This window comes from Chrysemys picta, chromosome 3 (genome assembly GCF_011386835.1).
Source record: "Chrysemys picta bellii isolate R12L10 chromosome 3, ASM1138683v2, whole genome shotgun sequence".
In the NCBI taxonomy this organism is placed as follows: Eukaryota; Metazoa; Chordata; order Testudines; family Emydidae; genus Chrysemys; species Chrysemys picta.
The window spans coordinates 47,604,297-47,632,109 of NC_088793.1; the positions used below are offsets into that span (position 1 = coordinate 47,604,297).

The window sequence follows — 27,813 nt, forward strand, 5'->3', positions numbered from 1 at the left end:
GCTGTTGCTATACCAACCCTCTGCTGATGCAGGACAGCACATTTCTTCTTCAGAAGCCATTGCAATTAACCGACCACATAGAAAGGAGAGTTATTTACCTAGTAGCTGATGTTCTCCAAATATATTGCCTCTATAGATCCACATTTAAGGAGCTACAACATGAGATCTACAGAGATAATTTCATAAAGGACAAACAAATATTGTGCTACCATACTTCCACTTCTGTCAGCAAACTTAATTTGACCAACATTTTATCTTGTTAAACTCAATGACCAGTTATTACTGAAGTGAATAGTTCATTTAGCCTATTCTAGCTGTATCTGTAAGTCCAAGCTGGTAGTTGGAGCCTATAATTAAGGTTGCCTAACACTCCCCATTACAAGACACTTTTCAGTCATTTATACAAATCTTACCAGAATTAAACCATCTGGGCTCAAAATTTTCATGCAGGGTGTCTGCCTCAAGCTAAATTCTTTCGGAAAGTTTCAGCAAAAATGGTTCAGCCATTCCCATGAAAAAAGTGAGCGAAATGTATTTTTCCCTTATGTTGAAAAATTCTTACAACCATTTCATTGAGAAAATCTAGTGCTTCCTTGCTTTGGAGTGGGACTTGAAATTTGGCAGGTGCATTGCCCTAATATCAAGAATGTGCTTTTTGCCAACCCTGTGAAAAATTGTTCGGAAAAAACAAAACAAAACAAAAAAACAGGCTGCCAGATTCACATTTGAAAATGGAACTAAAGCTCCTAACATTTTGAAAAAGTTACTTATAAACTTTGCCCTTTATCACTCCCCCATTTGCATTTACTGTTACCCTCTCATCATGTCATGCCTAAATTGAGACTGTAAGCTCTTTGGAAAGGAGCCTTGCCTTTTGTTTGTTTGCCATAAAATAAAGCCGGATTATTTTAGTTTACTTTTTTAAAAAGTATATCCTGTACATGTTACAAGATTACATGAGAGCACAGTCATTTACAGTTTGGTAAAAGTTACTAAAAAAACCCCAAAAATAATTTAATTGACATGACTTCTGCAGCCAAACTGTTTTGTTAATTTCTGCCTACGAGTAGAATAAGCCACACATGTACTATGGCAATCAGCACATTAGTTATAGATTTCCCCCCAGATATACTACTGTTACTGTACAACCACCTAATGTAGCACTTTCCATTTTTGCTGAAGACCATATTTTCAAAACACTGGTAGAAAAGATTACCTGATGCACTAATTTATTTAGGTTTGTAACTAGAAGATAGAAAGGTCTTTTTATAGGACATTTTAAGCGTTATGTTTTTTGTACAGTAAATAGAACTTTATCACCAAACATGCTATTACTCACCACAATAGGACAGATTGGGGCTAGCTGATCATAAAGGCATCTTGCTTCAGAAATGCTGCAAGCCTGGAATGTTACCTGGTAGAAGAAGTCGGATTATTACACAAAAGCAAGTCTGCAGGCTCTAGACCATCTGTTGGAACCAGCGGTATTCTGAAAGTCACTTCCACTGTCTATTTCAATTTGTCCATGGACTGAGGATCTTTGCTGCCAGTGTTTCCAGTAGCAACCATGTCACAAACTTCAACACTTCAATGTTCATTAAAGATTTTAGGTTGCATTACGAGGGCACTCAGATGCTCGGGCTGTAGCTCAAATGTTAGCCAGGACCAAAAGAAACTGAGGACTAACATCTCTAATGAACATGAGCTGCTAATACACCCGTTAAGCAGCATTCCAGAAGCCAGCTCCCTCAAAGAAACACAGTCAGAAAGGATTACAAGTCATAGCATTTATTTGACATTACAGGTAAATTTGTTTTTAAAGAATCCTTTAATCCACGATCCTTTTGTGAGCTCCAGCCTAATTACAGGTTATTGTAAAACTGGGGGGGAAATATAAGTGCTTTGGTGTAATTTAAAATTTCTGTAAAAATGTACATTTGCCTGTATTAGAGAGAGATCAAAACACAATTGTAAGACGAAAGTGTACTACATCTCTTAGTGCATGGTAGCAGGGTCCCTACGGCCATTTAGTGCATGGAAGGCTAGTGTGCTATAGATTCACAGCCCTGCTGGCTGTGCATTATGTCTCCATGTAGACAAACCCCAAGTTACTGAAATGGCTTTTTCCCTCCTGTTTCTCCACTTTAAACTTTGTGACATTACAAAAACAGGAACCATCCCCAAGATAATTGGACTCTCTTTGTCACCACTTGAACTCACAGCAGAGATTGCTGCACTAGGGGAGAGAGAGGATAAAATGGGATCCAGCTGGGGCTACCCCTCCCCCAGCACTCCATTAGACCTAGAACTGTGTAGGCAAGACCACTTCAACACTCTGGGGACACTAACACATAGGGGGTACTTCCCCCATGTGGGCTTGGGAGAAAACTGCAGAGAGGCCACCAGAAACTCCAGCTGCCCAGGGCAGAAGCAGCTAAAGCAGGGACCTTTGGGCAACAGGGAGAAGTTTCTACAGTTTTGACTGGACTGCTTCTGTCCTGTGCTGACTGGCTGTTTGCTTCAACCCTCCCACTCCCTTTCCTCACAGTCTCTTCACCTCAGCTTCATTCTACACCTGCCCCTTTTACCCTCTTCCCCATTTCCCCCCCACCCTTACCTTCCCATTTAGTTTATCCCCTCCCTTAACTCTTCAATAAAAATTGTGAAACCAACTTGACATTTGCTGCCATCACACTGTTCTCTCTGCTTGTATGTTATACCCTTTCCCCAACCCTGCGCCTACCTTGTCTATTTAGATAGCGAACTATTTAGAGCAGGGACAGTCTACTACTCTGTTTGTACAATGCCTAACACAACTGGGCCCCACTCCTGGTTGGTCCTTAGGCACTATCACAACAAACATTATTAACTGCAACATTACAAGGTTGCCAGTTTTCCTCCTGAAGAAATTACAATTGAAACTGTAAAATATAGACACCTCCCCCACAATCCCATGATCTCTACTACTGAACCCCACACATTTCCCTTCAAGGAACTGTAAAATAAACTTTGAAAGGTTTGATAGCCTCTTTCAAAAGAAGCGTCTAGCACTGGAACAAGACATACAAATTAGTTTTACCCCTGCCTCTTATTTTTTTAAGAGGAGCACTCAGTGGGATCTTCCCTAGGTTAGTTTTGCTTGCAACCAATTTAACAGATATGGAAGTAATGTTGATAAAATTAAACTAAAGTGATTTAAATAATCAATTTTAAGCAAAGGAGTATCATCTGTAGTTAGTGAATAGAACTGATTGTTTCTGGTCACCATGTCATTCACTATATTAGACTTAGTAGATCTCACTCTTTCACACCTAGTTTTTATTCATAGATTGGAAGAAGGGGAAAAAACCCAACTTTCCTGCATTTTCAACTCACGATTGGTTTGTTCAATGACTAGTTCATTCAAAGTTAACTAAACTAGTTGAAGGGTACCACATCAAAGAAAAACCCACAGCTTGCCCGTGCCAGCCAGCTTGGTCTGCAGGGATGTTTCATTACTGTGTAGCCTTCCAGGCTAAGTCTACACAGCAATGAAACATCCCCACAGCCTAAGCTCTGCAAGCTCAAGTCGGCTGGCATTGGCCAGCCACAGGTTTTTCTTTGCTGTGTAGACATACCTGAATAAACTGAAATGAAGAAATTCTCTTTTCACCTACAGAAGAGGCTACTGCTGTCAAAAGCTGGTTTAAGTCTCTCAGTTCTCAACTTACTGTACTGTGTTATCAGCTAATGCTCAGAACATGATACCTGATTAATTTAATGTTACAGATTACTGTAAATGGAAGAAGTGCTTCAAGTTGATTTGACAGCAGCGGCAAAAAAGAAATGGTTCGGTGATACTGATTATCATCTTTGTTTATTATGCCAAAAGATCTATTGAGATTAAGAGGTCAGCATTAAGCCAGAAATCACTTGAATCCACTCGCAAGTGGTATACCCATAGTTACATAACATACATTACATAACTTTAGGGTTGTAATTGTCATGTATTACAAAATCCTTGTTCTTTAATTTGGCCTTGATCATTTTTAGGCATAAATGGGGAGACAGAGTACTGACTAACTGCTGAATCTTTGAGTACTATCACTGCTGACCTGGTTAAACACAATGCTCAGTGGCACCTTACATGCTATGAGAAGTGCACCCATAAACTGAAATTTGACAAGGTTGGAGAGGAAATACATCAAGCATCCAGAAAACAATGAAGATGTTGGGACAAGTGCCAGCTATGGCACTTACACTAGGTCCCATTACATGCGCTTGTGATCCACTATGACCCCCAGATCCCTTTCTGCAGTACTCCCTTCCTAGGTGACATACATAAAGATGACAGGATGTTTTTGATGATGATAGAAAATATGGACATATTTAAAGAACTAATGTCCAATCTAAACCTCCCTTGCTGCAATTTAAGCCTGTTGCTTCTTGTCCTATCCTCAGAAATTAAGAACAACAATTTTTCTCCCTCCTCCTTGTAACTGTCTTTTATGTATTTGAAAACTTATGTCCCCCCTCAGTCTTCTCTTTTCGAGACTAAACAAACCCAATTTTTTCAGTCTACCCTCATAGGTCATGTTTTCTAGACCTTTAATCATTTTTGTTGCTCTTCTCTGGACTTTCTCCAATTTATCCACATCTTCCCTGAAATGTGGTGCCCAGAACTGGACACAATACTCCAGTTGAGGCTTAATCAGCACAGAGTAGACTGGAAGAATTACTTCTCGTGTCTTGTTTACAATACTCCTGCTAATACATCCCAGAATGATGTTTGCTTTTTTTACAACAGCGTTACACTGTTGACTCATATTTAGCTTGTGATCCACTATGACCCCCAGATCCCTTTCTGCAGTACTCCCTTCCTAGGTGACATATATAAAGATGATAGAAAATATGGACATATTTAAAGAATTAATGCTGCATATAAATGTTTAACACTGCAAAAGGAGTCTGGATGTATTATTGCATGGATCCTCCGTAGCTGCGTTTGTAGTGAGCTTTCTCCCCTCAATGATGTGCAACTCGCTGTCAGTGAGATTTTATTTTTTGTTCATTCATTCATTCTTTAGTCTTTTAATCTGGAACAAAGGTGTTTTGAAATGAATACTACAAGTGCAGCCTACAGAACACTGCGGAACAAGAAGCACATACAAGATTCTATTTAATTCCATGGAGGCATAACAATGATCTCTTCCTGGTTACCAAGAAAGAAGCAACAACAAAGACAGAAGCTATCATCACAAAGTCCAACACAAGGAACTACCTCAGCCATCAGCCCTTTGTGCAAAATTACTACAGTAGAGTGACACTCAGAATAACCAAATTTAAAAGGTATTGGAGCACTGTGAAATGCCAAACTGTTACTGTATCTTAAGTAAAATCAAATTAGTAACTAGGGAAGAGAGATGGAAAGGTACAGAGGGGAAGATTTGCTTGTGCAAGGATTACGTGCCTGTTAGTAAATAATGGCAGAAAAATACCTGTGTGGATTAATTAGGAGGTTCACAGCATGGTTAAAGAAAAGAATACATCTAAAAATATCTATGAAGAAAGAATTTTACACAGGTGTAAAATATAAAAAAATAGCAATGGCATTTATATTTATTTAAAGGTGCTCTGCAATTTAAAATGTTCCAGAGAGCTTTCCCTAACCCTGTTCTTAGTTTTTTGACCCCTTTCTCAAAAGTCCACCTGCAAGCTGGGTGACCTGCACCTATCCACGAAAGCTTATGCTCTAATAAATTTGTTAGTCTCTAAGGTGCCACAAGTACTCCTGTTCTTCTATTTCCTCAAAGTGTGGCCTGCTAAGGACTGACGTGAGATTCTGCTTAAGGTTTTTCACCAATCCAAAAAACATACTTCAGTCCTCATCTGCACATCTTCCACACCTTAACGTGGTGGAGCTCCAAGACAAGGTGGTTGGCTAAATAAAGGGGCCTATTCAGCACAATCATCAAGACACGCAAACCGTGTTCTCCAAGCCTTACTCTCTCTATCAATGAAGACTAAAAATGGGCCCTACCAACAATATAAATTGACTATAACCTTTCTATAAAGAAGTTAAATATTGGCAAATTATCAAGTTACAATATAAAATTAGACAACAGTGAACTGTGGACAGAGGACTGTCCTCAACTGGATTTTGAGAAAGCATCACACTGTGTAAGATACAATTTGCAAATTTATAGGGCCGATAATGTCATTGCATTATTTTACAACATTTTGAGATTCAGATGTATTTTACCTGAAGGCAGCAGTTGCCCATTCCAAAACCCATGGCATCCATATATATATGGTCTGGTTTAGCTGCTTTTGCTGCTTCTCCATCATCCCTAGGAAATGTTTCTATAAGTGGTGATGGAGTATTCTTATCTTTAAATACTGTGAGGAAAATACAAGTATTCAGTAAGTAAAGTATCAGACATAGATCAATTACTTGAAGAAAACCACTAGCATTTACTCACTTGGTACGTTTATCACTACTTTCTCTCCTCTTCGGTGTCGAATGTTTCTGGTCAGAGTACTAAAATTTAAAGAGTTTAGATTAAATGCTTCTTCCAGGAGAAACTTCCAAACATTTGTCCACTTAGCCTCTCACTCATTTTCATTTGTACTGTAGCAGATTTGGTCCTTCACTGAAGTCAATTCTATTTTTCGTGACAATAATATCACAAGCAGAATAAAGAAGCCTATGATCTATGGGAGAATGGGGCAAGGGAAGTTTTGCAAAGGTTAAGTCTTATGCTGTAATAAAAGCCTCTGCAAAACTACACAATATTGTCCACCTCAAATAGGTTGGCTCCATGCTCCAGTTAGATTCCAAGATGGTTGTGATGTTTCCAAAATAATGAATGTTGGGACTTCACTTTGAGCAGGAGTTGGATCCTGTGCCAGGACTTAAGGAAAACAGTCAATTTTAAGGTAAAGTACTGAATGATGTTAACCATGTGGTGGATTCTGCCAGTATCAGGCTAAAGTTGCTGAAATTGTGATTTACCTTTATAGGTCACCTTGTCAGTAAATACGTAACATTACATCTTTGTCTATGTCCCTGGGACTTGTACAGCAATTATCCACATAGCTGTGCATTCCACTTACACAATTTTATCATAGTGTATTAAATATATACATAAAGAGTTGTTGTTCTTTCTCTTCAAAACTCACTCTTACCTAAATCTAGGATGTTTGTTGATAGCGTCATCTGGAAAGAAGAGAGACTTTGAAGCGCCTCCTTCTACTGGCGTCGGCTCACATTCCGGTAGCGTAAATCCAGGACATCCTAACCTATAGATGACAATTTGAGTAAGTCATAAATTAAATAGATCATAATTTTATGTTATTAAATGCCCTGTGGTTAGGTGAAACTAGGATCTTAATAGACAAATGAATAAAAATGGTGAAAAATATATATTTACCGTAGGTATTTCTAAGGCACTTTTCAGTGTTACCTAATCAGTAGTAGTCATTAACACAGAAAGGGGCCTTATGGCAGTCGCTATTAAAAGGTCAATATTTGCCAACAATTACCAGTTATAGACTGTGGTTGCAATAAGTGGAATCTCATACCACTATGTGTTAATGGATGGTAAATACTCACTTTTAAATGGCAAACACTAAAAGAAGCTTTAGAAAATTAGTCCTCATGTATGTCATAGTATGCATTAGCACTCGTGATTATTAAAAGTGAAATGCAGTGACATTCTCTACCCTCAACTGCTCCTTTTTATGGTACTGTTTAATTCAAATCCCTAAAGTAATCTGTTTCAGTAGTGTTTACAATAGTTTACTTGTCATTGTTAAAGGGACAAAGTCAACCTGAAAACTAGTCAATTTCAGAAGAGTAAGTAGTAGTTTCAGATACTACACATGTCCTAGGACACCCTGCCAATTTGTGATTTTACAAATTAAAAATGCTCTTCTCCCACTGCTGTATGAAACACTCACACAAACATGGAAAACTGAATGCACACGTAACAGTGAAATAAACTAAACAAAGTGGTGTGAAATGCACAAAGTATACCAAAATAATCCCTCTCATCTTTCAGTTATGGTAGATTTAGGAGTCACCTATTGTCACACGCCTGGGCAACCTGCCCTTTCTGAGACCTTGAGTGCACCTCTTTCAAGTGGCAGGTCCATGCCTCCACTTCTCTTTGGAGTGGGATACCACAACCCAACCACTCTCGACTGGGTCTTCGAGTTATACCTTCCCAGCTGCCAACCGGGTTTCCTAGCAGGTCCAACTGGACTTGGACGCTGCCAGAGTTCTCCTTCATGGGCTATGGTCAGTAATATCATGCAGTGACTCAGAAGCAGTTTCTCTGAAACAAAGTACGATTTATTTGCCCAAACTGTACACAGGGCTCAGAGAAGTAGACACAAAAAATAAAAAGATCTCTATGCATATGGTCTTAAATACACTTGGCATTCCCCTCAAATCTCTAGGCAGACATGATTTAGCTTTGGTGTCCCCTATCTTTTCTGGGCACTAAATTACAGCAAGGTGGCTGCAGACCCTAGCTCTCAAGTCTGTCTGTCAGCCTCGCTGTATGCTAACTCTGGGTCCCCATCAGCTTCCAGATGAGTTGTCCACTCCCCCCTGCCCACCCCTTTCTGCCAGGAACACCTCTTTAAACTCACAGGGACTTTTGATCTCAGTCCTAGCCTTAGGAAGAGGAAAAACATCCTAATCCACATGATGCCAGCCAGGCAGGTTCTTCCCCCAACTGATGGCCCAGCCATTGTTGTCTTAACTCCTTTGAAGCAGGTACCTGAGAGGCTGTCTTATCTGTGTCATTGTTTCACCCTTTTTTGGTACCTTAACAGCTCCCCTTTCTAGCCTCCTTTGATTTGACTACATGCATTCAGTCTACAGTAATGTAAAATTCATTTTCTGAATTTGAAAACTGCACGGCTTTAGGGAAACCTACATTTCATGTTTAGTATTCTTACAGCAACTTAGAAGCCAATGAAATGTACATATTTTATATGATAACCTCTATATACTCTAATCATTCTCTTTGACACTAATCAGAAATTGTTAAAGTAGAAGATATATATCTAATTTTTAATAAGAAAGTCAAACAGTAGCGAAGATGGAGGTAACTGTATAAGTGATTGACTTACTTCACACCACATGCTATGTATGACCAAGGCTATGCTTTTTAAAGCAACCCCCCATGTTGTAAAATAAAACCTGGCTGCACATAAACAAGCAATTCAGCATACCTTAAGATACTCAAAGTTAAAGAATTTGTTAAGATTTGGCATAACATTTCATGTAGTGTAGCATTTGTTACAGTTTAATTTGAGACATTACAGGCTGACTTATCAGATAAAAATGTAACATTTAACACTAACTGGCATACACCACACAAAGTCAGCATGACCAGACAAACTGTATCACTCTGATCTTTAAGAGTGAAGCCTACTGATCTGACCAAATTCAGAATCAGACGACTCTAGTTCTATTTCCAGCTTGGCCAATGACTTGCTGTGAAACGGGAGGCAAATTCTAGCCTCTTTATGCTTCAGTGTCTGTAAAATGGGCATAGTAATGCATACTCACCTTTCCCAAGTGTTTTGAGTTTAACAAATAGGCAATACTACAAGCACTACTAATTAATTTTAATAAGCACATTTCTATACCCCCTTTTTACTGCTCCTGCTTGGGAGAACTACAGCAGCTTTCATTGTTTTTCATAAACTTTCCAGATGCCTGCAATTTTTAAGTGCTGCATCATCTCTACAACATCTTAGCAAAAAAAAGTTAGCTAGACTCTGCTCCACCGAACAGGACTTTAAAGGCAAGATGGCTGAGAGCCAGGATCAAAATAAACTAAAGGGTTAAGTGAGAAATATCAGCTTAAATGGACCAAACCAATCTTATAAATAGCTTATACTGTGTATAATTTACTAGATTCAAGCACTAAATTCAACCAGCTCCACGTTATTATCACAGCCTTGCAAAATTCTATTTGCCTGCTTCCTTGGGAGGAGTAAAATTCTTGTGTCTTTCTTCTTCATAATGAGGGTGGGCTGCAGATTTGTACTTAGGCTGGTAAATTTGTGTAATCTTTTTACAAGGCTGTAATGCCAAAAATAATTCTGTAATACACTTGAGCTGTCTGGTGTATGGTTTTACACACATTCCTGTTAGTGCAGACATAACTAGTTTAAGTACTCCATGAAATGAAAGTAGATTTTGATAGTATACGTGTTTTAAAGTTCCTGGGGCATAATTTAAAAAGCCATATATTTGGCTCAGAACTGGGAACTTCCCTGCAAACTCCATTTTTGTAATACCCATGGTCTGAGCCAGATTTTAGGACCATCCGTTTCTGTTCCACCTCAGGAGCCACACAGACAAGGTAAATCGGAATTTCAAGAGGCCTCCTGTTCTACAGTGCAACAGGATTTATTTTCCCATTATTAAGAATTTAACAAAATTCTCCTCCCACGTTTGACTTGATGTGGTAGCTAAAGTTAATATGTTAGCAGATTTCCACTTGGAAACATCATTTTTCTCAAGGGGAGACTATGAAGTATGTTTCTTTCTGTTTGATAATTATGCCCAAATTCTATTTCAGTTTACTTCTTCTGGAGATTCTTTTACAAGCTAAAGAAGCAGACATGTTGTTCATACAAAGGATAGAGGACTCTCCAGGCAGATGATCTATCTAGATACATATTATCACATCCCAATTCTGTATTTGTACTTTGCTCATTTCAAAGTGTTCCTCACAATCCCTTTCTATTAGAAGTCAGTTCAACCCCTCAAGAAGCATCAACAGTAGTTTTCTCCTCCGCTTTAGGCGTGCACGTGCTTTGTTCAGCTAAGTGGTTTGGAAATTTGCTTCAGATTAGTCATGTTTAGCAAATCCCTCCATAAACCTGGGGGGGAGGGAATCCCCCCCCCTTTATTAGATATTTATTCTGCCTCACAGATTGTTCTCTGAATTCTAGTCTATGCTGCATGTTCATTTTATATTGCATTTACTGAATTTAATGTCTTCAGTAAAAAGCAAAGCTATTGGGGAATGCTTGAAAGTGACCTACAAGAATGAAAAATTAGGCAAAGCACATCAGCATCAATAGGAAATAACTTTTTGGGAAACAAGATTTATCTATATAGCCAAATCATCAAAAATAAATTATGTGACACACACAGCTGCACTGACTGACCTGAACAACAAGAGCTAGAAGTGAGTTTAAATTCATCTCCTTTTCTTTTCAAACTGAAAATCACTTACATGACAAGTGTCCATCAGCCCCACAGAGGCCATTCAGCCCGCAGCCTTACATATGTACTTCTCAAAAAAATATAGCATCTAACCTTGGAAATGATGTCACAGTACAAAGAGCCTCATCTTCTTTCAACACAGAAGCAGCCTCCTGCCGTCGTTTCCTCATGTTGTCCTGTACAGTGTTAAATTCAGACATGGTTCCTCCATATGGCTGCCCAGGTGTCCCTTCAATCATATAGCTTCCATACTCCGGACGCCAAAGTGTTGGGTGGCTGGAATGGAAGAATAGCATAGTTTAAATATTTTTATACAACTACAAAAGGGATAGATTATTAAATATGAATTATAGGAAAGACTAGAACTTTTGTGAAAGATTGCATATTTCAAAAACCTACCAAGTCTCTAAAATTCTATGGAATTAGAAATTTGATAGAACCTATCTTGCAGAATGTGAGAGAAGTAGTAGTTTCTACCATTTAAGTGCTGTATGACTGTGACAGATTTCTATTACAGGCAGAGCTAGTAGAGCCGCTTGTAGTTAAGATAATTATGGAAAGCGTTAGGCAAAGATCCTTTTTCAAGTTGCTTACAACTTTGCCAAACTTCAACCATTTGGGCTGAAATTTTGCATGCTGGGTGTCTGCTGGAGGCTGATATTTTTCCTGTTAAAGTTTCAGCTAAACTGTTCTGTTTTTTCCATGATCAAGTGTAGGGGAAAATACACTGTTTTGCCCATGTTACAAAATTCTTACATCTGTTTTGTTGAGAAGCTCTAGTGCCTCCATGCTTTGGAGCAGGGACTTACCATGGTGTCACAGATGTGCTTTTTGCTTTCTGTGACGACGTGTACCTACCCCACACTGGTTCAGCAAGCATTAAGCACACTCTGTGGGCAGAGGAAGCCACACCCCCTCGTCCCTGCTGGACATGCTCCAGCTGGAACCAGGACATAAAAAGGAGCAGCTCAGCTCAGTCTGGGCTGACCCTCAAAGGGCATGGATGTGCGTTGCAGGCTCCTGCAAAGAGACTGCTGGCGCTCCAGGCCGTAGAGGCCAGCTGGGCTGCAGCACCAACGGCATTAAAAAAACCTGTATTAACCTATATTAAAAGAACAATAAGTTTGCAAAGTCAAGCACTCAAAAAAGTCAGGAAAAGTCAGAATTAAGGTTGCACGTGTAGCCCTAATTCAAACCCTGGTCTGACCCCAGGACCTCTGCCTCTTTCAGTGAACAGTCATTTAATATTCTTTTTTATTCTCAAACAGCATGAGGCCCCAGGCCTAATTTAATATATATACCATACATATACTGCTCTGAATACAAAATTATTAATTTCCTCCTGGGCATTTCTCTTGTGCTCTTACGGTATCTGAATGCTTCAAACATTTGTCTTCACAATACCTCTGTGATATTAGGTGTTATTTTCATATTACAGATGGGGAACAGAGATTGCCCAAAAAAGCCAAAATTGTCAAGTGTCAACTAAACTTTAGGTGCCCAACTTGAAACACCTAAGGCCTGATTTTTCAGAGAACTCAGCATTTTTATAGCACTTTTTATATTGAAAAACACAAGTCCCATTTGGGAAAGTTGCAGCTGAGTTGTCAGCCATAGGATCTCAAGTTGGGCACTAAGAAAACAGGGAACATGCACTTAAGGACATGTCTACATGGCCAAAAAAAAAAAAAAAAACCCATACCTGTGGCAGAGAGTCTCAGAGCCGAGTTCTACAGATTCAGACTTGGGCTCACGAGGATCACACTATGAAGCTAAAAAATGCTGTGTAGATGTTTGGACTCAGGCTGAAACCCACTCTGTCCCAAAGCCTCAATGTCTAAACAGCTTTTCAGTGCTATACCATAAGTTGAAGTCTGTAGATCGAGGCTCTGAGATGCACTGCCAGAGGGTTGGGTTGTTTTTATTTTATTTTTTTTATTTTTTTTCCATTTTAGACATATGTTCAGTTGGCCAGAAAGAGCTGCCCAGCATCCCATAGAAACTCCATGGCAGAGGTAGGGATAGAATCCAGTTCTCCAGGGTAACATTCAACTGTGAGACCTTCCTTTTTATTTTATTTTTTTTAATTCCTGCAATTCCCTGCTCAATTCACTACACACCTTCCAACTTCTGCAACAAATACTAAGGCAGGAGTCCTACAGACAACCTCCTTCATCACGCAAACCTGATTCCTGCCCAGAACACCACCCATCCTGTGTGCTGAATAAGGCAGGGGTCTTATGGGGGAAAAATCATATGTGATCATGTAATTAAAGATTGTACAATAGTGCATTTTCACAAGGAGATAAAAAGAAACTGCTACTTACTTGGGATTGACTCTTTCCCCCTTCTCTTGCAGTGTATAAAGAACTTCTTCTCCAGTTAGTGACAAACGTACTTTCTTATGTTCATGATCAAAAGCTACCAACATATATTCCACCTATTGTAAATAATGAATGAAAACACACAAAATGTTAGCATTTAGGAACATTTTTAAAAGTGTTAAAACAGTAGGGAAAGTTATACACAAACTGATAAGAGCCCCTGAAATAGACAGTTTCTTTGTATGTATCATGAAATTGTAAATCTATTGAAATATTAAAATAAAAGAGACTGTTAAATGCATTATATGTTTATTATGTGAAGGGAAAAAATAAATTGCTAACTGTCAAATACTACTAACCTGGTTTCCATTTAATAGCCAGCTGGATTTGTTGAAAGTTCAGCTATATAGTTCTGGATATCAAATTTGATGAGTTATTGGCAAAAAGTAGTTGCACTATGGATTTATTGTGCTGAGCATGTTAACGATATAAGCAAGTAGGTCTGAGTTAATTTATTGTTTTAAATTTTTTTCCTTTCAAAACAGGAGATGCAAACTATTGAAGACTGCTCAAAACAAAGCAGTTATTTTTATCCTTCATGTTTTTAAATGAGTTTCAACAGATCCCAACTAACATCAAAAAGACACTATATCATAGGTTCATGTGAACAGCTAACAGAAATTCTACACCCATGACACACCAGGGTCTAGAAACAAACAGAGCCAATATTTAACTAGTTTTCAATACATATATAATTTTTCATCATTCACTACCACTTCAACTGACTTACAACCATGCAAGAGCACCTTTAATTCTGTCCTCATTTGTTCTTTAATGAAAAAATGCTGGTGGATACAGAAAAGTTATTTTCCTTCTCCCCCTTATTGCCTAATTCAGGAATCTGAGTGTGAGAGCCTCCACAAACTAAAAAGCAATTCTCAGCAACACTATCTGATTTGGAGTTTGGATGCCAAGCCATTTGGAGATGAGAACTAACGTGGAGTACCTTCTTTCCCCTTCACAGAGCCTAATCACTATTCAGCACAGCACTGTCACAATTAACAGTTGTATGTGCATTTGTGGTCCTAGTTGCAGGGAGAGTGCAACTTGTCAGTTTCATTTAACTAAACCATCTGCTGCCAGTTCTTTTACAAAGATGTCCCAATGCTCATAAAAAAAAAAAAAAAAAAAGGCATCTGGATGAACAGCTGGCTCAAACCAAACCCAGCCAAGATTTAAGTGAAGTTGGTTGGGTTGGGAAACTAGTTCAAAAAACTAGCAAGGTCACTATCCTGCTTCCAATCTAAGGTACCTACCCCCCATTCAAAGTGAGGAGAAGCCCTGAGCTCCTGGTAGACCACCAACCCTAGATGACTGGCATGGAGAAATATCTTCTTTCATCTTCAGCCTGTTAGACTTTATCCCTTCCTCTTAGATGGATCGGGCTGACAATCTACACATTAGCCATCTCCTTCTAGATTACTGGAATTATGTGCACCTGAGGGTAGAGGCAGAACAAATCCAGAGGATCCAGTTTGTTTAGAATGCAGTAGCTCATCTTAGCACGATCGACAGCTGTGAGAACATGACCTCTGTGCTCCAATCTCACCACTGGCTATTAGTCTTGTGTTATCAAAACCTTGAAAAATGGTTTTAAGGCCATCAACCAGCTACCTCACTAACCCTCATCTCCACTTATAAATCTCTAGGACAGCTGCATTCCAAGACAATGCAGCTAACAAGCATTAGGATGAAAAGCATTAGAGTCAGAGAAAGCATTCTTAGCAGAGAGGGGGCCGATCGTTGAATAAGTTGTCAGAGATTTCTTTAGATTTAACACTGGGTGGGGAAAGTTACATCCATAGAAAAAGCTCTGAGGGGCCTGAGAATTGGACTTACGATAACTAATCAGCATTAATACGAATATACAAATATTAATTCCATCAGTCTTAAATAATCAAACCTCATCTCAGACAGCACACAGTGGGGGAAAAAAAAAAAAGACTCTTAAAAAACCCGCACCCCTATGTCTTACTCAAATCCCTATCAAACAGAGGGCTTTGTGCGTGCATGGAGTGTCACCAAGTTCAGATCATTTTGGATCCAGGAGGGAGAGCAAGTTCCAAGGTGGTGTAGTTCTAGCAGAGCACACCCAGTTAGCAGCCCCCTCTCTTTTTAATACAGGGGATCCAGTTCAAGAGCCACTGCTGACTGACTTCACAGCAGTGATAGCATAGACCAGGGAGAAAGGTGATCTCAGGTAGGCAAGATCCAGGCCACTTCAGCCTTCTAGGTAATGAAAACCATCTTAAACCTCTACCCAGAGGACAGCTGATAGCCATGCGGAATCTGGAGCAACTCCCCGCAAGATGCCCTGCTCATTAAGTGAGCTGCAGGCATTCTTCACCAGTTTAATTCTCCAAATAATTGTAAGGTGTAGTTCCATGTGCAGTGCATTGCAAGTTGATTCTTGAGGTGACAAAGGCATAGATACCAGTAGCAGGGTCTGCATCCAAAAGCTGACTTGGTTATTGTTGCAATAATCATTGAGCAGCAGAAGGAAGTCTAACATGCACCCAAGTTGCAATCTCTGGCAGGCTAATGGGGAACGTACTACTTCGAAAGGGACTGTATTACCTCTTCTATCTCCTCTGGCTACTTCCCACAGTCCACCATCACCACCTCCTCCTTGTTTAGTTTGAGCTTCAGACAGCTCTCTCAGCCACGCCGCAATCTCAACTACACAGTGGCTGAAGCACTGAGCTGCACAAGACAGACATACAGTTGGGCATCACCATCATAGTGAAACCACCACACCCCATACCTCCTTACTAACATTCCTCACAACCCCAAATACATGTTGAATAGGAGGAGTGAAAGAACAGCACCCCATACTCATGAGCCCTTTGAGAAGATGAGCAACTACCCTCAATTAGACAATTGTGTTCAGACTTGTCCTGAGTCTTAGAGCTTTTGGAACATGCTGCAAGAACCTCCTTATTGTCACAGCTTTCCCACTGTACTAGGAAGGTTTTTTTTAAAAAAAAATATTTAAACAAACAGAGCCCCACAAATATAGCTAGAGTTGCCTTAAACCTGGAAGGATGAAGAGCAAATTCCACTATAAAGTCAACTATAGACAATAAGATGGGAGCTACAAAGAACTCTGAGATAACTTAAAGATACAAACTTGATCCAATCAAAATGATTCATAATGTGAACACATTAGTAAACAGTCTCCCTCATTCACCCAGCTGTACATGTAATAACTGATCTTGTATCCAAAGTGTCTGATTGACAGCTCCACAGCCTTCCTAACAGAAGGATCTGCTGTTAATTACTGGGGAAAAAAACAAACAAAACAAGCAGCTGTCAACAATTCCAGGCAATCCACAGAATTTGCTTGCCAATGTAGGTTACATTGAATGAACAGCTTTAAACAATTTAAAATTAACCTGTCAAAAGTCTTCTCTTGTAGCTAGGTAAAAAAGGGTGGTATATTCAGACTTCACATGTTTGCATGATGGAGCCAGCGATTACTGTAAATAGTTTCCTCACATGCTTTCTATCTATGGTAAAGTTCAGAGGACAGTAGTCACTGATAAGTTTCAGAGGAATTCATTGCCTACAATAGCTGTAAAAGTCTTGCACTCTCCATGTGAAATTTCACCCAGCATTGTTACAGTTATGTAGCTTTGTTAGGTTTTTCTGTAGTTCTTCATTTTTCTCCCTAGTTTTAACTAGCCTGCATTAGAACAAGTTACTAGTGTACATGTCCAACAAAAAGCGTTGCTAGGAATCCCTAATGGAGCAGCATGCTTTGCCATTTTAAGGGAATAAATTGTTCAGTGACAGACTGGAGATTGCATGCCCCAGAAACATTCCAAATCTGAAATGAAAGCAGCTAGTTCCTTGTTTCTCTGATTGGCACAGGCTGAAGTAATGCTGATAGAGGGGTAGCAGAGTGCACTACTTCCCTCCCTAGAGGGGAGGACACTACATTTTGCTGGAGTGGCCAGACTAGTTTGTTCACTGGCTCTTGAAGGAGTCATATAGGGTGACCAGACAGCAAGTGTGAAAAATCGGGACAGGGGATGGGGGGTAATAGGAGCCTATATAAGAAAAAGACCCCAAAATCAGGACTGTCCCTATAAAATCGGGACATCTGGTCACCCTAGAGTCATAGCAAGCTTGCCTTGGTGGGGAGGAGGAAGGATCTTGCATAGATGGTGATAAATGGAAAATCCACATCCACAGAAAAATAAACCTAGCGATCATGGAAGTTAAGTATATTAAAAAGGTAAATCAACCCTGCACTCAGTCTAAGAAACTGACTATAACGGAACCTAACCTTGTGGCACAACATACGAAAATATCTGTTGAAGGAAGAAACAGTGCTCTTTCCTTGTGCTGCTGACCTGCCATCACCTGTGATATGTAGCTACTGCTACTTCTAGGGGAATTCTGTGCCAAAAAATTAAAAAATTATCCAAAATTCTGAATATTTTATTTGTCAAATAACACAACAGAATCATACCAGTTTCAATTATTTTGGTAATTTATTTCAAATACTTGTCAGCAAATATATCTAACAAGGCAGACAAAAAAAAAATCTGAAAATGTTTCTTGACAAATAGATTCCTTACTAGGCCTATGAATACATAACCGAGTAATAATTCATTTAACTATAATACAGAAATGTATTTCCTGAACCCCTCAGAAGCAGTGCAAAGGCTTGGGGAAGTCTGTGGTAATGGAGGAGCTCTGGGAGAAGGAAGTAATGGCTGGGAAGGGGTTTGCCAGTGAACCTGGAGGGTTATTGTGTGTGGATAGGAGAATTATGGAAGACTTGGGTATGGGGTTTTTTTTGGGGGGGGGGGGAGGAGTTGGGGAACCTCCCCCATGCAGACTCTGGCTAACTCCTAGTCTCTTCCATTCAGTCAAACACATCTGCCCCTGCTCCAGTGTGTCACTGCACCCACACTCAGCCACTTCTCCTCCCACATGGCCCCACAGCCTCCTCCTCTTCCTCCATTTCCACATGTCCCTGCACTGCCACTCCCATTCAGCCCCTGGCTCAATGTTGTCACCCCACTAGCTCCTGTGCCCTCACCCTAGTCTGTCCCTCTCAATAGCCCCTCTGAACCCAGTCTGTGTGAACCTCCATGGACCACGCTCTGTCTGTCCCACCCATATCCCTTGTCTCATCACCTGGCTTCATGGGCAGGACACTGTGAGGGAAGTAGCCTCTGCCCCCTCCATTTCTGTGGCTGGCTGCTCCAGCCCAGAGCCAGCTGCCCTCTCTTTTGGCACCACAACAGCTGTTGGGCAAAAGCTGTCACTACAGCACCTCTCCTGGCAGAATGTATTTTCTGTGGGGGGAAAAAAATCTGCGGGGAGGACATGAATTCTGCACAGGTGCAAAGTGCAGAATTCCCCTAGGAGTATATTGTATAACAGTTCCGGATCATCCTTACTTCAACACTATATCTGATAGGTAAAGGGCACAGAGCAGTAGCCTGCTACAAGAAGGATCTATTAAATGTATTATTTTAATGGTCAGGAGAGCTGCTCACGGGATGAGAATTTTCTGACTCTTCATATCTCTACAGCCAAGGCTACAAACCCAACTCCTAGACAAATCTTGAATCATTCTCTAAGGGATAGAAGCAGATCACTAGCTACAAAGAAAGCCAAAGAATTGCATTCAGCTAGTCCTGCAGTGAAGAGAGGTAATCTCTGCTTTGGGACAAAGGGGACAGGGGCAGATGTGCCAGACTGCATGGGGGAGGCTTCCCAACACTCTAACAATCTCACCCGCATAAGAAAAACCTCCCACCCACACCCAACACCGTCTAGGTTCACTCCTAGGCTCCTTCCCTCTCCCTCAGCTCCTCCATTACCCCTGACTCCTCCAAACCTTTGCACTGCTTCTGACAGGTGCAGGAAATACAGTTTTGTATTGTAATTTAAATGAATTACACAAAGTTCTGTATTAATATGCCTAGTAAGGAATCTATTTGTAAAAGAAAATTACCAGAATATTTTTTTTGGTCTGTATTGTCACAGACATCCTTGCTGAGAGAGATTTTGAAATAAATTACCAAAATAATTGTAACTGGCATGATTATAGTGTGTTATTTTGACAAATAAAATATGCAGTTTTGAAATATTGTGTGCAGAATTTTTTGGCACAGAATTCCCCCAGGAGTATAATGTGCCTTTAATGGTAGATTTTACATCTGGAATCCTCCCCTCTCGCAGCATCCCAGAACCCAGGCACCAGTCAGAGCCCGAACATCTACACTGCAATTTTATAGCCCCACACTCCAAATCCAAGTCATCTTATGTAGGCCAGCTGTGGGCGTTTTATTGCAATGTGGACATATCCTCTGGGATTAAGTGAAGAGGGAGCAAAATGACACTGGAAGCAGAGCATGAGTAGCTTTTCCACCTTTAGTTATTCAAACTCCAGAGCGTAAGAACAGAAGATTTTATTGGCACAAGACAGATGGTATTATGCTTACGAGAGTCCAGAGGAGCATTATTTTTTGTAGAACATCCTACTATAGAATTGCTCACATCTATTGGGTCAGAGCAATACTGGGACTCAAATTTTTAAAGCAGTGTTCCTATGCATAGCTTTGGTCTAATGGAATAAAGACTTGTAGTTCAGTAAAACTTATATTAATTCCCTTGCTTTATTCATTTAAATTAATATGAACTTCTATATGCCAAGTACTGAACCCAAAGAAAAAAGCATGACAAAGGTTTTATACAGACCCCACTTTAGGCTCACAAATAAAAGATGAGATAGAAAATACGTTGGTATTTTAGTTCTTTGAGTTTAATGCCACTGCAAAAAGAATTCAAGCGACAATTTGGGTGGTGGTGGGGCAGCTCATGTTTTAGATAACAAACAGACTAAACTGTAAGTGTTTGTTTATCCCCCTCCCTCTATTTACATCAGGACAGCATATTTTGATCTTTTGCACGTGGTGTTACATGACTAAAGGATGTCCTGTGAAGCACATACCACAAACCAGGAAGCAGGATTATTGAAATCTAACCCGAGAGATTATAGTCATTTGTATACAGCTAAAGAAAAAATGTGGAACATTAAAGAACAAAGAACTCCTTTCTTTGACCATTGTATCACATAACACAGAGGGGTGTAATACTGTAAAAAGAGAACATAAATAATCACATTTACAATATAAATCTAACTTCAAAGGCCTTACTTATGAATTGTATTGGGTTTAAACTGAAAAGCTATGTCTTTCGTGCAATTTTAGACATTCGTTTGTACAACTGTGTTTTCTATTCCACATGGATTTAGTTTGTTCATGGACCAATTAAGGACCAATAAACAAACATTAGTCAAAGCCAGAATCATAACTCTGTTTCCTTTTAAAATGAAGTCTTTAAATAAATCAAATTTGAATTTTTACAGAAAGAAGGAAGTTCAGAGCAGTAATCAGAATGGTCCTCTACCACAGGAGCCCCAAATATTGGATGATCAAAGCTACTATTAAAGTCTCTGAGCAGGGCTTGAAAAATCCATTCACCAATTGGTGAGAGAACCTACATTAATTTCTGACAAATTTTAGCTTTCCTTGAAAAAAGTTCTAGCCTTTAGGGGTTGCAAAAATAACCTTCCAGAAGTGAACCATTATAAACCAATCCCCTACTGAAGCTCTTATCTGTGAAAAGCAGCAGCACTAAGAAATTAACAAAGCTCTCATCAGTTTCACTGATGTCATTCACAACCATGTGGACAGCAGTGAAAAATTCAGGAATAATAATTTTCTAAAGCAGCAACATAAAATCATGAGCAAAAGCAAGCACGGGGGAGAACCCAAAATAGGAAGGATAAGAACAGGGTAGAGTAATGGAACCCCTCCCCTCTCCTAGAAGCTAAGAGGCTCTGGATGGGAGAAGAGGTAGGAAGCCCTTTTCTCTCTTCCAGTACTTGGGTGGATTCTAGGGTGGCGGGAGGAGAAAGAAGCAGAGTATCAAATTTATCATATGCCTGCTAACTAGAGGAAGCTATCAGAGACTGAACCCCCTTCCATCCCTCAAGGATTCAAGAGTGGCGCCTTCTCCTCACCTGATAGTGGAGGGCTGGGCTTCTGACCAAGGCGTTGCCATGGACATTACCAGTGTCCCCAGCTCAATTCTTGTCTTTCATATCTTCCTCAACCTAATAGGTCACGTCTTCTGTATATCAGGTGTCTAGTAAATATTTCAAATCTGGCCTTTCCACCAGTTTAGAGCTCAGTAGGTAATCTGTACCAGCCTGAAACACTGCAGTAGTACTAACTATGCAGAAATACATCAGAGATCAGAAACCCCGAAGTTTCACCTTTACAGTGGCAAGATCTGTTATTTCCTTCAGTGTACATCTATGGTGCTATAGTTCTTACAAAAAATATATCTATGTCTACAAACACACAGTACCAACCCCCCAAGCAGCTCACAGGCTAAGGCCATGTCTACACTGCCATGTCAGCAAAACTTATGTCGCTCAGGGGGGTGAAAAAACTCTCTCCCCTCCCCCTCCCGAGCAACGTAAATTTCACTGGCATAAGTGTAGTGGGCAGAGCTCTCTTGCGTTGACATAGAGCAGCTATACGAGATCTTTTACAGTGGCGTAGCTGCATTGGTACATCTGTGATGCTGTAAGTGTAGTGTAGACATAGCCTAAGACAAGATCCACAGAGGAAATGAAGGGGAGGGTGGAGGCAGAGGCTAGGTGATCACAGGGACATTGGAGAGGTTAATATGTACTATGTACACATCTTGGGGGTTAAGGCTTTTTTAAAAAATTATGTAAAATAATTACCTTAAGTTCTCCCCTGAGGTAGGTTTTGATAAGGATACTAAAAGACAGGAAGGGGGTGATATGCCTAAAGATCACACTAGGCAGAGAGATGGGCATAGAAACACCACAAGGCAAACAAGTTAGTAGCGTTGTCTAGATTAAGATTTAAGGTGTAACACTAGCATGCATTAGCTAACACATTTTTAAAATCTAGCGTAGACTCTAGGCTTTTCAAAGTGTCAGCTAACGTGTTAACACCTTTAAATCCTGGCCTAGAAAAGGCCAACATGATCAATACAGCAGATGCAGTTATACAAACATTAGGGACATGCTAAATCTTCTGTTTGTATCGGAATAATGCCATTGTCCTACTTTTTGTATTTAGTCAAATTGTGCTCTGAGAAAAAGCATGAACAAGCAGTCATGTGGCAATTAACCTAATCATTCATGAGTGCTGCTTTTCTCATGTGGCACACAGGCAAGTAGCGATTAAGACAGCTACCATTCAAGCACCATTCAAAAACAGCCACCATTCAAATGCAGCCAGTCATGCTGTATTTGGCGCGAGACCAAAACTTTGAAATTTTGCATGAAGGATAAGAGTTTTAAAAAACACAGCCTGTTTTCAGAATTTTACTGTCTGGAAGGATAATTTGCAGAGGCTTAAAAGAACTGACATGAACCAACATTTAAATTTTGTAAAAACAAGCTTTTACAAAACTTAAAGACCAATACAAGTGTTTCTACAAACTTAAGATGCTGAGGAAATGATTTAAAACAGCATTCTTCTGCAGCATATGAAACCAATGCATGGCAGCAATAAGTAGAACCCGAGAATGAAAGTCAGTTCATTCATCACCATTCTACACATTGAGAGAAATACATAAAAAGTAAACAAAGAGCATAAACCGTGATAAGCATATTGCATTTTTAAAATGCTCACTTCTAATAGCATTAGTAACATAGGTAAAAAAAGATGTATTTTAGGTGACTGTCAATTTGTATCTTCACCTAGCTGAAGTTTTAAAGATTTACATATAGATAGCTAGCAACACAGGCAATGCTATAACCAGATCAAACAGCAGGTGATGTATTCAAGTATTCAGTTTTTGACAACGGCTAGTACCAGATGCTTCAGAGGAAAGTTAAAGACAATCTGCAGGGGACCATTATGGAATAACCTACTCATATGATTAGGTTTTTTTCCTATCCCTGTCAGAGGTTGGCTAGTGACCCGAAGCATGAAGCTTTCTACTTTTAAAAAAACTTTACTATTGTAATTCTGGTTATTCTTGTCATTCATGAAAGCGTTAAAGACTTTTTTCAATTCCGTTAAGTTCTTGGCCTCAAAGATATTATGGAACAATGGGTTGCACAGGATAACTGTTGTACAAATAAAAAAAATACATTTGCAGCTTTTCAATTTCACTGACTTATTCTTGCAAGGTGAGAAGGTTAAAATATACAATTTACTTTCTCTGCACATCATGACCTTTTTTCTGTTTGTTTGGTCTCCTCTCTAACCTCTTTTCAACGTCTCTTCTTATGGAAGTTTTTCCTTTATTCATTTTTACTGTCAAGTCTTCAAACCCCTTCTCTTTTCCTCAAAAAAAGAGTGACCAAAACAGAACTCAGCATTCCAAATGAGTGTAGCACATATTTATATAACAGTATTATAATTTTTCAGCCATATTTTCCATCCATTTCTTGTGGAGTCTAACACTGTTCACTTTTCGGGGGGGGGGGGGGGGACCACCACAGCATATGGAGCACGTCTTTATTAAGTTGTGCGCAATGACACCCAGATTCTTTTTTCCTCAGCTGCTTCAGTTAATTTACAACTATTCAGAAATGATGTGGGCAATTATACAACTGCCAAAGACCTATCGGTTTTACTCTGAGACGGCTGCTGCTGGGAACAGCTTTAAACAGCATGTGAGGGCTGGCACAGGAGCTAGCTCTGGGAAGCACCACAAAAGATGAAAGTTAAATTAGTAGAGTCTTCTTACCATCCATGCAATGAATATGTTCTCTTCCATATTTGTCAGACAAATTCCTAGCCAGAGACAACATCCCTATGTAGATTCCAGGAACTACATTTTGGTAAAGAAACCAGCTTACCCTTCCCTTTCACATGGGAAGGAGTGCTAGGCTTCTTGCCGGGGTGTTGCTCTTGGCAATGGGGCCCCTCATTTTAGGTCTCTGGTTTAGCATAAGACCATAAGAACGGCAATACTGGGTCAAACCAATGGTCCATCTAAGCCCAGTATCCTGCCTTCCAACAGTGGCCTACACCAGGTGCTTCAGAAGGAATGAACAGAACAGGTAATCATCAAGTGATCCATCCCATGTCGCCCATTCCAAGCTTCTGGCAAACAGACACTAAGGACACTTCAGAGCATGGCTTTGCATTCCTGCCCATCCTAGCTAATACCCATTGATGGACCTAGCCTCCATGAACTTATGAAGTTCTTTTTTGAACCCTGTTATAGTCTTGGCCTTCACAACATCCTCTGGCAAAGAGTTCCACAGTTCAACTGTGTTGTGTGGAAAAATAGTTTCTTTTGTTTGTTTTAAACATGATGCCTATTAATATCCCACCTTGGTCGTCTCTTTTCCAAGCTAAAAAGTCCCAGCCTTATCTCTCCTCGTATGGAAGCTGATCCATACCCCTAATCATTTTTGTTGCCCTTTCTATACTTTTTCCAATACATACATATGAGATGGGGAGATTATATCTGCACAATAGTATTCAAGATGTGGATGTAGCATGGATTTCCTAATGATTCCAAACACTGTTAGCTTTTTTGACTGCCGCTGCACACTGAGTGGATGTTTTCAGAGAACCAACCACAATGGCTCCAAGATCTCTTTCTTGAGTGGTAACAGTTAATATAGACTCCATTTTATATGTACAGGTTTTCTAATGTGCACTACTTTGCATTTATCAACACTGAATTTATTCTACCATTTTGTTGCCCAGTCTCCCAGTTTTGGGAGAACCCTTTGTAACTCTTTGCAGTCTGCTTTGGACTTAACTATCTTGAGTAGTTTTGTATCATCTGCAAAATTTTGCCACCTCACTGTTCACCCTTTTTTCCAGACCATTTATGAATATACTGAACAGTACCGCTTCTGGTACAGCTCCGTGGGGAACACCACTATTTACCTCTCTCCATTCTGAAAATTGACAATTTATTCCTACCCTTTGTTTCCTAGCTTTTAACCAGTTACTGATCCATGAGAGGACCTTCTCGCTTATCCCATGACAGCTTACTCTGCTTAAGAGCCTTTGGTGAGGGACCTTGTGAAAGGCTTTCTGAAAATCTAAGTGCACTATACCCACTGGATCACCCAGCAACACTGAACCCCATATTCTTCACGTTGATATTATATATAGATATATGATAATGGCATAATTATGATGCATTTTATGCAAGATGGGTCATGTGAAATGTCATTTGAAAAGTTATGATTTGCCAAATTTAATTATATTTGTACGCATGGATCATATTTGTACCTGAAGTTATGAATATTGACTATGTATCTGCATTTCAAATGTATGTACACCTGGGTAACACCCCCTAGACAATCAGTCTATATAGTTGGTGGGGAAGAGCCTATTCAGGGCAATGGGCCATTAGGAAAAAACAATAGGCCTTAGGAGAAGCTTATCTCCCACTTAGCGAGCCTTCCTGTGACCGCGCCAAACAGCCTGTAAGGAATGGCTGCTATGACTCTAGAAGGACATGTGACCAGGCCACATGATTCTTGACTCCATCGTGGGATGTCCATATTTTTCCACAGATTGGTCTGGGAACCAAGCTTTGGAACAAAGGTTCCCGCCCTATACAAGAGCTATATAAAGCAGGGAGTGACATCATCTGTGGTTCTTCACTCCCCACACAAGAAGACTCCTGGAAACACCTGAGGAAGAGAGACTGAACTGGGGGAAGTGCTGGGCCCAGGCTAAAGGGATTTCTAGCCCGTGAATGAAACACCTGGGGATTACAAGCTGTAAGCAAGTGCAGCTTGCCCCTTAAGAATCTGCAGCCTGCTTGTATCATCTCTCAGGATGAGAATCTGCTAATTAATATCCAATCTATTTAGTATATTAAGCTTAGTTTGCATGTTTTATTTATTTGCTAGGTAATCTGCTTTCATCTGTTTGCTATCATTTAAAAGCTATCGTTTATAGTTAATAAACTTGTTTTTGCTTTATCTAAACCAGTGAGTTAGAGTGAAGTATATGGGAATCATAACTCAATGGGCAAAGGCTGTTGCCTATTCCTCTCCAGACTGAGGAAGGAAGAAAACTTTATCAGCTTACACTGTACAGTTCCCTGTGCAGCACAAGACAGTATAATTTTGGGTTTATACTCCAGAGGGGATGCATGCCTGGGGAGCTGGGAGTTACCATAGCTGTAGCCTTCCTATTCAGGGGCTGGTCAGAGAGCCTGGATGTGACTGCAGCTGGGTATGTCCCTACCTGTATGAATGCTGGTCAAAGTGCAGGCTGGAGGGCTTTGCAGCTTGTTACAGCAGTACTGTCTGAGAGGGAGCCCAGCCTGGTGGGTCGGTGGCTCAGTGTTACCCCACTTCCAGGTGGCACCCCGGTGGAATCCATCACACAACCTTGTCCACATGCTTGTTGACCCCCTCAAAGAATTCTAGTAGATTGGTGAGGCATGATTTCCCTTTACAAAAACCATGCTGACTCTTCCCCAATAAATCATTTTCATCTATGTGTCTGATAAATATAGATGAAGCTGACGGAACAATGTAGAAAAAAAGGAAGGGTTAAGATGATGAAATACAATGTAGGAAAATATACACCATGAAGAAGAGAGAGGGGTCAGGAAGAAACAAGGTGTACAAGAAAACCAGGAGAGAGCACTTTTTTACAGCTCAAAAAAGAGTTGACCGATAACATTAAAATTAAATACAATGCACAAAGAGTACACGACAGTTTTATTATTCATTTAAATTTTAAGAAGTGTGGTGGCACAGATTCTTCACTGTGGCGAATATACTTAGCTGCCAGACAAGTTTTCAAGCCGTCCAAATTCATACATCTTTTCTTTAAAAGGAAAATGACCCTGTGAAAATTGAATCCACTCATTGTATTCTATGCCTAAAAACTGACAGTGGCACGACTTGTATCCAATAGAAGGGTCATCGTGTCTAATTTCAAAAAAACAAGCAAGGACAGAATAGAAATTGCAAGCCAGACTGCCATTTCATTCACATTCTTGCACATAAAATCATCATTATTGCTGTCTGCAGCTTTAATTTTGACCAAAAACGTTACCCCCCTTTGCAACTTTTACACACACACTGGAGCATCTCCTTCCTGTTCTGGTGCTGCTTCTTAGTCCCTGTAGTGAGGTGGTGGGATACCCTACAGCCCCGCAGAGGGACGAGCC

General features: G+C 40.0%; 1 protein-coding gene across 4 annotated transcripts in view; it reads right to left on the reverse strand.

The window, feature by feature from the left end:
- GCLC (glutamate-cysteine ligase catalytic subunit) overlaps positions 1 to 27,813 on the reverse strand; it is a 52,169-nt gene that overhangs the window by 15,727 nt on the left and 8,629 nt on the right. For all 4 annotated transcript variants that reach the window (XM_042848806.2, XM_005300215.5, XM_065587793.1 and 1 more), the window contains exons 2-7: positions 13,567 to 13,679; positions 11,333 to 11,515; positions 7,168 to 7,281; positions 6,462 to 6,520; positions 6,242 to 6,378; positions 1,340 to 1,414 (exon numbers count right to left, since the gene is read on the reverse strand). In XM_042848806.2, the coding sequence (XP_042704740.2) occupies positions 1,340 to 1,414; positions 6,242 to 6,378; positions 6,462 to 6,520; positions 7,168 to 7,281; positions 11,333 to 11,515; positions 13,567 to 13,679 (681 nt within the window). The remainder of the gene's footprint in view (positions 1 to 1,339; positions 1,415 to 6,241; positions 6,379 to 6,461; positions 6,521 to 7,167; positions 7,282 to 11,332; positions 11,516 to 13,566; positions 13,680 to 27,813) is intronic.